The sequence below is a fragment of the Hetaerina americana genome, unplaced genomic scaffold, assembly GCF_022747635.1.
Source record: "Hetaerina americana unplaced genomic scaffold, ioHetAmer1.1.p SCAF_8, whole genome shotgun sequence".
NCBI classification, from domain to species: domain Eukaryota; kingdom Metazoa; phylum Arthropoda; class Insecta; order Odonata; family Calopterygidae; genus Hetaerina; species Hetaerina americana.
Window position 1 is genome coordinate 64,147,896 of NW_027287427.1, and position 16,233 is coordinate 64,164,128.

General features: G+C 35.8%; 1 protein-coding gene across 2 annotated transcripts in view; it reads right to left on the bottom strand.

Moving 5' to 3' along the window:
- LOC139697786 (beta-1,4-glucuronyltransferase 1-like) overlaps window positions 1-11,669 on the bottom strand; it is a 35,005-nt gene extending 23,336 nt beyond the window's left edge. For both annotated transcript variants that reach the window (XM_071596628.1, XM_071596629.1), the window contains exons 1-2: window positions 10,219-11,669; window positions 5,922-6,047 (exon numbers count right to left, since the gene is read on the bottom strand). In XM_071596628.1, coding sequence (XP_071452729.1) covers window positions 5,922-6,047; window positions 10,219-11,421 — 1,329 coding nt within the window. In that variant the 5' untranslated portion in view covers window positions 11,422-11,669. The remainder of the gene's footprint in view (window positions 1-5,921; window positions 6,048-10,218) is intronic.
- Window positions 11,670-16,233: the final 4,564 nt, after the last annotated feature.

A 16,233-nucleotide genomic window follows, 5' to 3' on the forward strand; every position in this document is an offset into this window, starting at 1 on the left:
AAAAAAATGTTTAACCTCCACAACATACACAGTTTTATCAAAAGTATCCAAGTAAATTAAATAAATATGAACTTGGGAAGATTCGAAAATTCGGTCTTCTATGGAATAAACATGCAAAATTATGATGGCAAGAAACACGCTAATCTATTCAAGTCCTGATCCAAGAAAATTATCAAAAGCATTAAATCCAATAGTAGCAAAATATCTACTATTAAGTGGAAAGTGTGTTATCGGACCTCAAGCAGCAGTTCCACCACATCAGACCTGTTGCTGTTACATTCATGTATAAATTTCTATGACTTTTCAGAGTGGGTTAGGACTCCTAATTAGCACACTAGTGAAGCTCCATTTCAACTCAATAAGGCTCTATGCCAAAGGTGCAAAACCCATGCTCCACCACTGCCATGCACCTTATTACCACTATTGATTTTTCAACTAGACAATATTTAAAATTCACATAATATTATTTATATCCAATAATTTTACTAATATTGCCATAAAATCTCATTAAAGTGTGCGTTTATCAGTTACTTTTTCATTGTGATGTATTTCTATTATATTATGTAATGCATGGTTATAACCCCTTTATGTGTTATTTTCATACATTTGTAATTGATATTATTTCTCTAAGTAATTCTTTTTATAATTGGTCAATTTTGTTTGTAGCATACTTGTGCCTTCCATATATGACCCAATTGATGTAACCTACACACTGCCTTTTAATAATATATACTACCTACTTGTCTTTGGGCATGTAAAGATTTATTATTTATAATTATTATTATTTCTTTACATAACTACTACTTTAATTAAATAATTCAAATGTAAAAAATAATTTCTCTATTCACTAAAATTTTCTTATGCAGCACACAAGCTTGGAAAATAAATCGCCCTTACACAGGTCATTGTACACCGCCGCTCTGTGTAGTATGAGGCTTAATGGTAAAAGAGGGGAAGCTCATAGCTGACAGTGATAGGTGGATGATTTGTAGGCATTTCACATACCGACTCAAAATACCATCAGCCAATTCCACATGCTTTCCTCGCTTCATTGATTAGTAGAAAAATCAACACTGAACTGTAATAATTCTGCACATGAGCAGCATGATTAGTAGTTAAAAGCATAACATTAACATTTCCATTCTTATACCTTTTGGTATTGGCCTGGAAAAAATGTCTTAGAAGTCATAATTCTCACCTTCTACACTCATTGCACTGACACTAAGGATAAATTGACCCACCTGTGGCATATGGACTTCTTTTCCAATATGAGTAAACTAACGAATTCCACTAAGAGTACAAAGAAAACAAATCTTATTATCGTAAACTTGGGTCACTCTAAATAGGGAAAAATGCACCCAAGTACAGATTAAAGCAATTAACAAACAATATTACTACTAACCTATTACTTCCTTTGGATGAAGCAATTCATAATTTGTATTAAAACTAACTTGGTTTCATCAAGAGTTTTATATGCCTCAATTAATTTATGCCTAATGCTCAACTTGATTAGTCATCTGTAATAATTAAGCTCATTTCCTAAAAAGCTAAATGATTATATTTTTTCTATTTTGCACCATAAAGCATTCCTTATTCTCTGAATTCTTAATCTATTTTACAATGCAAGCAGTTGCAATGCATTCTCAGTTATTTTGAATTTATAAGTGTTTTGTATTGCAATCCCCCCATGGATTACCATCTAGTCATGTTGGGGAGGGGGGGGGGGCAGAGGCTACAATGATCCTGAGATTAATGCTGGTGGGAGCAAGAGCTCCTGGTAGAGCCACCCTTGCCAGTAAGGTCGAAGGTGAGGAGCAAAGCCAAGAGTAATCCAGGATGCAGCATCCGATTCATTTTGACAACAAACAGCATCTGACCAGAATGGCCGGATGAATTAAGATGGGCATCTGGTTGCCTGTGTGGAAAACAATGGGAAACTACCACACTATTATTCCCAAGAAGTTCATGGTATGATATATTCCTACAAAATTCCAAAGTTAAAGTTTACCCTCATTCAGATCTTCGGGAGAGGAATATATTAAGGCACAAGTACCAAAAGAGATAAAAATAAAGATGAATTTGAAAAGAGAAAGTACAAAGCAAGTAGTGATAAAGAAGGGATAACAATAGGAACATGAAATGCTTACAATACTTCAGGGACGCAAGTTAGAAAATTTAATGCAAGAATTAGTGGAAAATAGAGTAGACATTTTCACAACATATGAAATGAGATAAAGTGGGAGTGGAGAGCATAGGTTCGACTATTTAGGAGAGAAAATACAGACATAAAAGGAGGTGAAATAATGATAGGTAAAAGGATGAAAGATAAAAAGATTAAAGACAGAGTACATTAATGAAAGGTTAATAATGCTAAGACTGAAAGGAAAATTCAATATTTGAAAGCGATAATAACAGAATGCCCTAAGGGAAGTAGAGGAGTGAACATCAGAGGAAGATGAGTGGAATGAATCACATATGCTAAGGGCTGTAGTGGCAGATAGTAAACAGAAAGTCTTTGGGATGCTAGCAGACCTTAACGACAAATGAAAAGAATATGGAATGTGAATAAGCAAGGAAAATACTACAAGGTCTGTTCAAAAAAAGGTAAAGACTGTTTAAATAAATACTTGATTTTATTTGTTACCCTGTAATCATGCCTATTGCCTTGAAAATACAGCCCTCAGCTACCAATACAATGCTCCCTATATTATTTCCAGCTTTAAAATGCCGCCTGGATATGCTTCTTTTGGGATAGCCTTTAAGTCTGCGGTACAATTTTATTGGATGGTCATAGTTTCAAATCGGCATCCCCTCAAGGTTGATATCAACATAGGAAATAAGAGAAAGTCCACAGGAGCAAGATCTTGAGAGTAGGGTGGCTGCAGGAGCACCAGTGTGCTGTTTTTGGCCAAAAACTCGGTAACTATGAATGATATGTGCACCAATGCATTGACATGATAAAAGCATGAAGACTTGTTTTTCCATGTTTGTGGTCTCTTCCGCAACATGGCATGTCTTAACCTTCTCGTAACCACTATATAGTGTTGCCCATTCAGTGTTTGTCCTAGGAGACATATTCATAATGAATAATCCCTTTCCAATCAAAGAAAATGATCAACATCACCTTCACATCCAATCACAACATTTGAACTTTTTTGGGTCAAGGGGAAGATGGCCCCTTTCACTGTGAAGACTGGGCTTAAGCTTCTATATCATAACCATAACCCCAGGTTTCGCCACCAGTGAATGATTTTTTTTTGAGAAGTTGGACAAGAATTTGTACTGCAAGTGTATGCAAGCTCAGACAAGAATCACTGTTGTGCAGAGACAAATCGAGATGGGGCCACGAGTACAGCGGTGTTTTACTTCTCACAGATGCCACTAGAAGGTGATACCTCAATGATAGTGATCTCTCAAGCCAGGTATCTGGATTAATTTCTTTGCAAACCTGTTCAGTCTCTTCCTAGCCAACAGATTCAACTTAAGGTAGCCCAGAGCTAGTCCTTGGCAAGGGAAAACTTCTCAATAAACCACTTAGGGCTAACCAGTGCGACTGTATATTGGCGAGTTCCTGAATACAGTCCCTGGCAACAGGATTAATTTCCTAGTAAATCTAATCAGGAAATAACCCCTGAGCAAATGTGAAAGTATTAATATTTTGAATGTGTATCTGATCACTGGTGAGGGATTAACTTTCCCTGGAAATTACCACACAATCTCAATATTCCCCTCCTTTTCTATTTTTACAGTGGTGTAAAAAAACCTTTACGGTTGAAAAAAATATTATTTAATATAGTCAGTCTAAAGAGAGGCCATAAGAAGATCCATTTATCTTTTTCATCTACTAAGCAGTTAACGCTAAAAAAGACCAGTCTTATCTTTCTTTGTGCACATCTTGCAAGAGTATAAAACTAAGAGGTTAAGATGGAATGATCAGCATCACATTAGAAGATGAAATGATCGACAAATGGAGAGGTTTAGGAATTTGGGAAGCTTCATCACTGAATACATAACCTGTGCCAAGTTAATCAAATTAAGAATAGCTATGGCAAAAGAGGGATTTAATATTAATAAGAAGAAACTACTTTGCAGACCTTTGAAAAAGGAACTAAAGATAAGAATGGCAAAATGCTAGACCTGGAGTGTGATGCTGTAAAGAGCAGAAACATGGACTTTGTGGAATTATGAAGTAAAAAGAATTGAAGCCTCCAAATTGTGGATCTGGATGAGGACGGAAGGAATTAGATGGGAGGATAGAGTGAAGGTAAGGGCGTGCTATGAAGAAATGGAGAAGAGAGTCAATTGGTAAAGATAATCAAGGAAAGAAAGGCTAATTGGTTAGGGCATTGTATGAGGAAGGAGTGCCTGTTGGAGACTGCGATAGAGGGAATCATAGGAGTGAAGGGAGGACAAGGGAAAAGATATAAATGATGTTAGATTAGGAGAAAATATGAAGAAATGAAAAGAATGGCCCAAGACAGGAAGACATGGAGGTCAACCATGAGTGAACCTACCTTGCAACAATACAACCAAAGATGATAATGTGTTGCAATTATTACTATAACCTATGATTAAAATTTTATTTCATTACCTTGAATGTTACATGATTGCATTTGTAAAATGTTTACACATAAAACGTATCTATCTAAAATGTATTTTTCCCCATTAATAAAATATTCTAATCCATTCACAACACTATCACACCCCAGCCCTGATGAAAACATAGTTACACCCTTCCTTCCAATAACAGCTAACTGGAGCATAGAATATTAAAAAAATATATAACCCTCTAGCACTGAGTCATATTGACCAGAATATTATTTATTGAGAGCTGGTATTCTGAGTTCCTAGACCCTACTCCTTAATCCAACCCTATACCCCAAATCAAGGTTAAAGAATAAAGGTCTCTAACCTCTCCTTATCCCAAGGTCAAGGTCTTTATATATCATACTGTCCTTACATGGTGAAGATTATATGAGGATTTTTTTTTCAATAATTTCCAAAGCTAAATCACACACAAAGTCTTTCAAGTCCTCTTTCACTGAAAATTAGTTATTTTGAGAATACATTGTTGATACTACTTAGTTCCACTTTCCTAAAGCATAAAACTTCTTTTGGACATTATTCTGAATGAATCATAAACAATGTTGTAGAAATTCCAAGAAACTGCGGGAGATGCTGCAGCAGTAACTTTTGACAGAGTCATCCACTAATATGCATTACAATGCAACCTGAAATCTGAAATTGTTTTGTTGTAATGTTGTGCAACTTCTAGATAAAGCAATAAATGCAGTCACCTAATAAAATCATGCCAATATGGAGCAATATGTTTTAGAAGACATATCCTATTAAACAATGAAAATTAGGAGAATAAATTACTGGATAGAGACACGTCAAGCTCAATGTGAAGTGTATGGCAGTATCTACATAGACACCATAAGCAACCATGGTTAGTCCATATATTTTAAGGTTCAAACCATAACAGGCACAAAGCACAAACCTTGTATATCATGATTGCTTTTGAAATGTCATTGAACGGAGTGAATGACCCACCAGCTATTGACGTAATAAATGACACTTGATGTACTCAATCATATTCAATCAAATTAGATTAATTCGACTGTGCACACTTCTAAAGTACATAATGTTGTGAGAGTCTTACTTATGTACCAAGCACAGGAATAATTACCATTTGCACATTTCGAAAAAAAATTAGTCCAGCATTTATACAATTTAAGCAAGTGCTATTTAAGCATTTCAATAAATGATAATGATAAATGTTGGGTAGGCATAAGAGCTGAAGGAGCAAATAAGATCAATGAAGGTGCATCACATTGCTTAGTCATTCTGAAAGTCTTTCAGTATAATCCTAAAATATAACACGAGTATGTTAGCATCATGCAAATTTAAGCATGACATACCTGAGTCATTTTATCCTGCTGCCCTTCCCAAGTGAGAACTTCACTGTAAAGGGGTTCCCTGTTTGTTCCAATATAAATAGGCTCCCAACGATGATAGGGAAACTCTCTTCGAACCATCACCAAAGGCTAGAGGAAAGATATTATTTGTAAATGCATGTTAACCAAAATAATAAGATGGCAACATTCAAAAAGCATTTTAACATTCAATGCAACCAGTTAAACAATATCCCACAATTGTAATAACTTGAAAATTAAACTTAGAAGATATATGGAACTTATAATACATGTATAACATACAGCAAGTCTACTTATTTTCAATATATATATATTCACTCATGCATATACATGTGCACTGTTCAGAAAACAGTTTGCTACATAATAAATAAATACATAATATCATTCCAGTCAATTTAATATGGGCCTTTGGGGAAAATTAATGAAATATTGCCATTTATCCTAATATCACCTTTTTTATTTCACTGGTTGGTTGGCAATTTATTTTTTTTTAACAGGAGCAATTTAGTTAATTTCTGACTAGAGGCACAACATTCATAACATGAACAGGATATGATATTGGCAGATTAGTCTGAAACTATACGCTCAATGATTTGCTTTGCCCTGATGCCTCCCCCACAACTCTATTACACACTGTAGCTTTAGTGCTCCCGCAAAATACCTCCAAAGAAAAGAATGTATAATTTTGGAAAAGTCAATTGTAAAACTGATCTAAACTGTCGAGGCAGCTGGATATCAACTATTCAAAATTTCTGTCCTTCATAATATCTCTTGTATAATAATATCCACAAAAAATTAAATAAAGCTTCATATTTAATTACAGATATTATACCATTATTCTATATCTTCTATATGCAACCATTTAAACAATTGGTATTTTTCATTAAGGAAACAAGTGTCATTTTATAAAAAATACAAAATCCTGATTTAGGATAAGATAAAAACTCATTTGTTCCAATTGGGTGCCCTAGATGTCCAATTAACTCAATAAGTGACAATGGATGTGTCCATAAATTACAGAGGGCAGGAGCCAACATTAACTAAACATCCATTGCTTTTCATTGATAGGTTCCCCACATAATTCAGTGATATCATTGGATAGGCCTACATAGAGCACTTGCGTGGATCGAAGGCCTATTTCAAAAGGCTATGGCAGGCCATTCAATTTTAAGAAATTTCTTGATATCCAGGGAAATCCACATTCCCTGATAAATGACTTTTAATAAAAAGATTTCTTATGTGGTAATTTATTTATTGTAGGCATCTGAAATGACAGGGAGAAGATGGTCATCTCATTGCAATTCTACTTGAATAATGAAAACTTCGTTGCAACCTGAACCTGAAACCTGATGATGATACAGTGTATCGAAACCATGGTCGGCAATAAAGTTTTAACTGTGGAAAATTGCAACGAAGTTTTCATTATGTCTCGATTCCACAACATCACACCTGACTCTTCACTTTTCTACTTGAATACGTGAAAAATATCAAGTAGAACTCTATCAAGGTCAGAATTTCTCTTGCAATCACAAGCTACTGACTCCCCTTCCTAGGAGGAACATATATTTCCCAAAATGAAACCAATTTTATTTTTATATAAAACAGTATTAAACAATATTTAACGGCACTGTCAATTTAAAGTTGAAAATCTGGTTAATCAAGTTTCATCGTAAAAATGATTGGTACAGATGAGCTTATAATTTAAGATGGGCAAATTGGAACAAATGATGAAAAATGAAATTGAGAGTCAATTCATTCAAAATGAAAGCAGTTGTGTTTTATAATAAGAATAGGAAGAACAAAAGTAAAAGATGAATTAATGAACCCAGGTAGAACGTTTGTGAAAACTGGTAGGGTGGTATAGATTGTAAGGTGCATGAATGGCCGAAGAATGGTTTTTGTTGATATGTGAAAAATAAACAAAAAATAAAAAGTCTAACGCAGTCTGGATTGCTGTATTTCAAATAGCAGATAAAGAAACATGACGGCCAGAAAAAGAAAAGGGGATAATATGGCTAAACATTATCACCATCCTTTCATTGTAACCATATGCAGAGGAATTTTTATAAGAGGCATGGAAAGTGCTGGAGATGAAAGAATGCAGAATTTCTGGAATGGTTACTTCGACATTTTAAAAAAATGGCCAATACCTAAGGAAATGTAATTAGATGATAACTCGGGAGCTGTAATCAAAGTAGCACAATGATCAACTTTTAAGGATGAGTATCTGTCTCCTTAGTAATACCTCATAACCATAAACACAGTAATCAATCGGAAGGTCGGTTTATTAGGTGATGGTAGAGATCACCCAGTACTAAGCCCTATAGGGTGTGTGAAAATTCACACATCAGGGTAGGGGGGCCAGTTCATTTCCCTGTGCCGGTTAATGTTTCCCAGGAAGACCTGGTACCCAAAAAATCACTTTAGCTTGGGTGAAGCTGAAGGTGCCCAGAGTGCCTTGCCCGGGAATCGAACCCGGGACCCTCCGGTCAGCAATCCAACACTCTACCCACTGGACTACCGCGACCCACAGTAATGCCTCATATATTATTATTTTTTATTCAATACAAACTGATATTAAAATCCTTTCCTAACTACTCACATAAAAGAGGAAATAAACGGCATACAATTTATTCAGTGGTATTCCAGTTTTAAAAAAAAATGGAAAAGAAAGACTTATGCTGCCACTAACACACTGAGAGACTCACAACATGATTCCCATTGTAAGGATTCTCCGCAATGGTTAATTTGAAATAATAACACCATGTTCAAAGGTCATCAGTGTCGACACAGCCCATCAAATGGATTCACGTCTTAAATGAATCATGGTAAGACTGCCAATGGATGCATTTCTTGTTAAAAATCCAAAATAAGAAGTCATAATGCATAAAAATGTCAGCTTGAAATTCCTCATTACTCTAAGATTCCACCCATCAACCCTTTAATATTCATTTGATTGATGGGCACTCCCTTGATCCTATTGTATAATACAGGGCGAGGTAGCATGACACAATGGTTTTTGATAATAGTACAAACTATCGATGGGTATGGCAAAACCTGCCATTTTAAAACACAATTCAACAATGGCCATGCATTATAGACCCTGCCCAAGCTTGATCGACAGGCTGAAAGATTTTAATTAGAAATACTGCTCTAGGAAATATCTGCTTGAACACCCAACCAACTATTGGTTTAAAGATATTTTTCAACAACAAAATTATCAGTAGATAGCTTGTTCATTTAAAATATCATTGAATGACTAATCATCAAACGAGTGATTCTATTTACATTTAACAAAGATAATCAATAACAAGCTCTTGGGCTTTCATTGAATTTGGTCCTATTTGGCTAAAATTGAATATTTTCACCTCCACAATGATTTTTTAACAGGGGCTTTTCCTTAATATTTGTAGCTCTCTAGTCCCATAAATACCCTAGCCATATCTATTCTACAAAATGCAATAAATGTGTGCATGTTCTAAAAGGTGAGATGCGTATTCTAATGAGTAGAAAAGAAATGATGGCAATTTATGGTAGGTATCATCAACGTTTACAGAGAAGTAGTGAGAAAATTAAACCATGCCTAGTTGGCTCTTGAGCCATGGCTATATCTCAATTCTAAGTGTGCATCAGCAAAGATGATAATAAATACATAACTCCATTTTCCTTGGCATTACATTAAGGGCAACACAGTAAAAGAAAATGCTAAATCAAAACATCACCAACCAAACAACATCAAGAGACCACAATAGCCTTCATGCTGACAATGGAAATTATCCAAGCAGAAAAATAAAACAGCTAAATCCATTATTCTAATTTCCTATCACTACTGAATTTTCCATTAGTGCAGCCGAAAGGATTGCAGTGACAGATATAAAGCAGTTTTAAGAGTAATTTCCACAAAAATTACTTTCAGCTGTAGTACTGCAAATTGCTCATTTGCATTTTAAGAAAATTATACGTCCCCAATAGGGCAGCACTGATTTTATCACATTCTAAAAATCTGCAAATCAATTATTAACAGATGATTTTTTCTGAAGCATAAAGAAGCTTAAGTGAATAAAAAATATCTTTAATGGAAACTACGGAATGAGAACCCATTGTTTCAATGCAATTTCAAAAGAAAGAATATAAGCCAAAATATAAAAACTCCTATTTCAAACAGATGAACAAAATTGCTAAATACTTAATCAAGGCAAAGGAATTTTGATTCCAACGAAATATACAACTGCCCAAAACAAAGAGCAAGCAGGAAAATCAAAGAGATCCACAAGTGCAGCACCTGGAGTTTTCCAGGTGTACTTTTCCTCTCTTCCATCCATAAGTGGATTCCGGGAAACTTCTGACAATGCACACACTGCCACCGATGAAAATAGAAGGCACGATCTGAGGCCAAAAGTGCAAGCAGCTGCTCTTTGGTCTCGGGAACTTTCTCCCCAAGCTCCACTTCAAATACAGGCACTACAAAGGCTAGTCTCCTGGTTCCACCACTATTACTAGCAGCAGGCTGAGGCAAGGGAATTTTTAGTGGGATCTTGAGATCGGCAACCCAGTCCGCCTGAACTCCTTCAATGTCTTGTTTGCGGCTTGCTCTGCCAAGCATTGAACAAAACTGAGTTGCAAGGCCCTTACTAGGTAGTAGTTCAACGTCCGACACAAATATGTGTGGTGTCCTTGCCCCGGAGCGAGCAGAATTTCTTGCAACGTTGACAGGATATGAGAGGGCCATCTTGGTTCGATAAGTTGGATTCCCCAAAACGGCTGGGGGTCCACATTCATTTTTTTCTGATACATCAAGGCTATCAAGAGCGGAATCTGATAAAACAGGAGGGTGCTTAATATGATACACAAGCTGCACAGAAAGCCGACGAGCTTGTTGAGGAGGTAAGCAACGACAAAGTCTTGAAAGTACATAACGAGCTAGTACGGAATCTGTCCCAGGTGTAAAGACAGCCACACTTAATGGTCCTTCCCAACGACCAAGCAACTCTGCTATGTGGTATAAATACTCTGGGGTAGCATGCGTCACATATGTAATAGCTGATGGACCTATGCACCCCACATCATTACTTTTACTCTTAACACCTTCAGTCCCATCGTACACATACCCACGAATAACATCATAAACAACACGATATGGACTATTAAATCCCATTTCTGGGGTTCCGGTGGCATTTATAATATTAATCTGGGTAGGCCACATCTCATGACAGTTACTATGATTTGCAATTGGGTGAGCAGCCTCCAAGAACTTCCCTGCTACGAACTCCAAATCCCCAACATTCTTCTGCTTTGCTCGCTTACGGTGTCCTGCATTCCAATTATCCTTGGACCAAGACTTTTCACTAAATACACTAATATCCATGACGATTTTTACAACCATAAGCCCAAAAGCAAGATACAACAGCATTTTCCACGGAAGCCTTAAATAAAGCCTCCGAGGTAAAGCGAACGTTCCCCGCATTTTGTTTTTTCTTTTGTGCATTATAAATGTAAATTTACCCTGTGACACGCTTCCAAAATCCCCTTGTGTGGAAAGTTAAAGTTTAAAAAATGTATGCCACGGTGTGTGCATGCCTCACCTTCACAAGTATCCATTTGGATGGAATGCAACACAAACAATGACAACATATTAAATCATCGTTAATTCAGCTCGTATGCTTGCTCCCGACTTTTGGCTGAACACGTTAGGAGCTTTAAAATAAAATCATCCAATGCTGGAAGTTAAGTGAAGTTGGCCCACGCTAGGTCCAGCACACGAAAAAAACACTAGCACAACGCCGTTGAGTAAATGTTGAACTAATTGACATGAAATAACATCGGCGAAACGATTGAAATGTGAGGAAACAAACCGCTCGTTCAAAATGTTGCAAGCAAACAGATATTCCATTCTTTTGTCTTTTATTGTTTCCATTTAAATTCAGCAATACATTCTGTAATATTTAATTATATTAACCAAGCTGAAGTTGCTATTGTATGCAAAAAATACGTATTAGCATTTTAATATTTTAAAAATTCACATCGCGAAACCATTAGTGTGCGTCTAGCACTGATAGGAACCCCAAATGAAAGCGGAAGATATTTTCTGTAACCTTTGACTGAAATCGGAACTTAAAAATTCGTAAAACTGAAGAAACAGTACATGGTTGTTGCTGTTGCCCTGAGCGTAGTCACGATAATTAGGTACCTTAGCAACCGTTGCTTTGAATGCTTCAGGGTCCCAGGTAGCGATTTCTATTAGTTTTTCCCTACGAGATTCGCGTATAACTTTATTACAACGTAGAGAATTTCTGTGACCACCTTCCAAAATGGTAATTCAAATTAAAAAGGCTTACAAAATAAGTAGTCGGTATTACCAACATGTAGCCTTTTCGCATACATCTTTCTTCTACCTTATAATGTTCTTTTCAGTCTGGAGATGTAAAAGCAACCACAAAAAAGCCAACACGGGGCCCCAAAGAAGATAATAATAGGACTTATTTCACAAAAAATAATTTGAAATTTGTATCACGGAAAATTCCCACACTAAAAGAAATGATTGTGGAAGGGAATTACCAGCCAAGATCCAAACACGTAGGTAAATGGTTATTATCTATGCCACGTATATGTTGAGGAAATGATAAGAGAGGCATGGAGAGAGCTAGCCGATGAGATGAAAAGGGGTTGGAAACTAATGAAGTCGGTAATAATTTTGGATGATCAAGCTTTAGTTACCCATTCAATCAATGCATCATTCTGAGTGAATCACAGAATCAGTACGGTATGATAAAAAATAAATAATATTCTCAATGATTAGAAAAGCTAAGATCAAAATTAAAGATGAGCATAAACTGGAGTAGGTATAACAAACAGTTCACCTACTAAGGAAGTTCTTAGGAGGAAGATAGGAAAAGTAATAAGTATATTAAAAAGAACTGTTTTTTATAAATATGCTTTTAAAAAACAGAGGAAGACAATTAGAGAGACCGAAAATCAATGCATAAAGAAAAGACTTATGAAAACTTAATATGGAGTAGTGTTTTGAATGGCTCGAAAACTTAGTCAAGAAGGCAAAAGGATAAAGCCTTTTGTGACACAGGTGTGGAGGAGGATGGAGAAAATCAAAATGGCAGGAAGGAAATAAATGAATCAGTGCTAGGAATGGTGGATGAAGAGAGATGGCCATTGGAAGAAATTCAAAGAATGTAGGAAAGATAGATGCAGTGCATATTCACTGACAATGGAATGTTTAAGATTATAATTGACTGAGTAATTTTAAATAATTGAGGGAGATGAAGGAAGAGATTATTATTATTATTATTACTTTTTATTTGCCCAGAGATCACAATACAAAAATACCAGGTGGGTGGTTTATGTGCATTATATAAGGCACGTCAAAAAGGAGCGAAGACACAGGCTCAATTAAGATACATAAAAGAAATGATGACCATAAACCACTCAGGAATATTGTTGAGATATTCGTCAACCGAGTAGAACATATTGCGCTGTAGATATCTTTTTAATTTATGCCTGAATGCAGCAGTTCCCTTTGTATCCTTGATACTTTTGGGTAGTTTGTTATATAATCTGATGCCCATTTCATTGGGTCCTAATTTCAATGCTTTAGTTCTTATATTCCCATGATGGATGTCATTCCTTCCTCTGGTGTAAGGATGATGATAGGCAGAGTTAAGAGAATAGTTGCCAATGTTATTTTTTATATATAGAATTAAAAACATAATTTAGATGCAGATAGATAGATGCATAATTTAGAGTGGTAGCAATTTATAATTCATGGAAAATATGCATTGATGGAGCATTGTGAGGTTTCCTGGTGATGATTCTAATAGCTTTGTTTTGCATTTTAAAGATGCTTTGAGAAATTGCAGCTGATCCCCATAATATTATACTGTAGGTTATATTTGAATAAATTTCCCCATTAGGAATGAAGGATAGAATCAAAGGAGGTAGGAAATGCAAATTGGAATTGAAGAATGGTTAAGTGTATAGTGGTAAGGTGTTTGGTGTCAGTAAGTTGGGACTATGAGGTGGAGCAGTTTTTAGTTCTTTAATCCATCAAAAATCTACCTTAACTGGTACAAAACTGCTGGAAAAACTTTAAAATTTCACATAATACTCCATCAACTTAAATGCTTATGAAGGAATCACTTTACTAAATAAGGAAATAACATTGATTTTTCCTTTTTCACTTTGATATTCTGCTTCTGACCCTAAGGAATGTAAATTGCATTCTTCTTGGACAAGCATTCAGTCGCAAGATATAAATCCTGAGATCGCCAATGGTGGCAAGAAAAGCATTCTCCATGGGCAAATTCCACCCTCTACAATCAGCTTTGCTACTTTGTACAAGCCATCTCCAACATCAAAAAGGTAAAAGCAATTCAGTTAAAGAAAGCTGTTCAGTCATCTTTGCGGTATAGATAAGAAACTGATTTGAAATCATCGATAGTGATATATTGATTAATTGGAAAGCTGTTTGTGGTATGATAATTTGAATTAACTCAATATATATATCTCTTTAAGTGGTGCCTTCATTGTCAGAACTATCCAACTCAGAGGTCTCGTGAAGTCTACTCAGCTGAAGGGACTAACGATTCTAAAATTAAATAAATTTGAAGTTCGATATATATATTTTCTTCCTCGAAATAGTTAAATATTAAATGATTTAATTCCAAAACGTTGACCAAAAACTTACTAATTATGGCACGTATATATTGCCAATATTGCTATAGAATGTCTAAACTTGGTGTTTATTTGGTCAATCTGTCTATTATTAATCACTGAGCACCATAGAATTGTTACAACTCTCCAAATAAATTATACTTCACCATGGCATAACAATTTTTCCACAACTTGTGACAAAACAATCCTTACAGATTACTTGCTTTTCTCATTAGGGAAATCCTAACAGTACATGAAGCAATATAATGTATAATTGATGAAAATATATGGTTAGACAGATACACTATCGGTACCTATCTCCTAAGTTAAACACTTTGCCACATCACCTACCTCATACATAATTTTGTTGGCTACTATTCCGGTTTCCTCGTTCAGTTCTACAGCTGAAATTCACTCATAAGGGTAGGCAAGTTCCTTTCCCCATCACCTGTACTTTACCAGGAAGATATAGCACCCAAAAAATCTCAGCAAGGCATTATTCAAATTGAACTTGGGCCCTCCTGTAGCCCAGTTCTCTACCCTTATTATTGATAATCTACAGGTTGATGCAGGTTTTGTATGGATGCAATGACTATTTCCTTGCCTCTCCCGGCAAAACACAACCAACCAATCATCCAACAGTACAATAAGCCCCCCATCAATCCCACATACTTCCTTCTACCCTTCATTCCATACAACATGCCTGTCCTATTCTAACTCCATCCTCATTTGACTAAAAATTTTCATTCTGTTGGTCAGTTTTCAATATTCCATTGCCAATCAATACTCTGCATCTATCTTCCCTGCCTCCTTTGGAATTATGGAAGTTTTGACGAGACTTTTCTTAACATGATTACTCAACATCTGTGTCATCAATTTCCTCTGCCATGTAAAAGCTTCTCTGCCTAAGGCATTCTTCATCTATGTCCAAACTACTTAGACCATTTTCATCCAGAACACTTCCAAGATAGGAGAACAGTTCCATCTGCTCTAGTTTATGAATGTCTATTTCAATATTTACTTAGCCTTTCTCTTCCTAGAAATAAAATCAAAAAAAGAACAAAATACTTTAAAATATTTAAGCATAAGAGGAGTGACTGACCAGATGGGGACGGAAGAAAAAGAGGTGAGATTAGGTGTGGAAGGGGAATCCTCCCCTCTTTTATCCAAACAACCATTTAAATGATCATCTAGGAAATATTTGCAAAAGAAACACTTGGTTTTTCCACATAAAATTCAATCACGACCTAGGTTTCGACGCTCAGCGTCATCATGACCTGATGATGACGCTGAGTGTCAAAACCTAGGTTGTGATTAAATTTCATGTGGAAAAACCAAGTGTTTCTTTTGCAAATATGTATTGTTTCCACAAAGTGACGCCTGAAGTTATCTCCTTTATCTAGGAAATATATTATGACAAAAATTTTACTATATGAATAATGTGATTTTGTATGCCTGCACCAAAACCCATTCACTGGTCAGAAATAGGGATGTTCACAAGTACGACACCAAGGGTAAGGATAATTTTCATAATGGCCATTGCAGAGTAGCAGCACTACAAAAAACTTCAGAAGTTTCAGGAAGACTGCTGTTTAATTGACTTCCTGAAGAGTTAAAACGAATACTCACCCAAGAA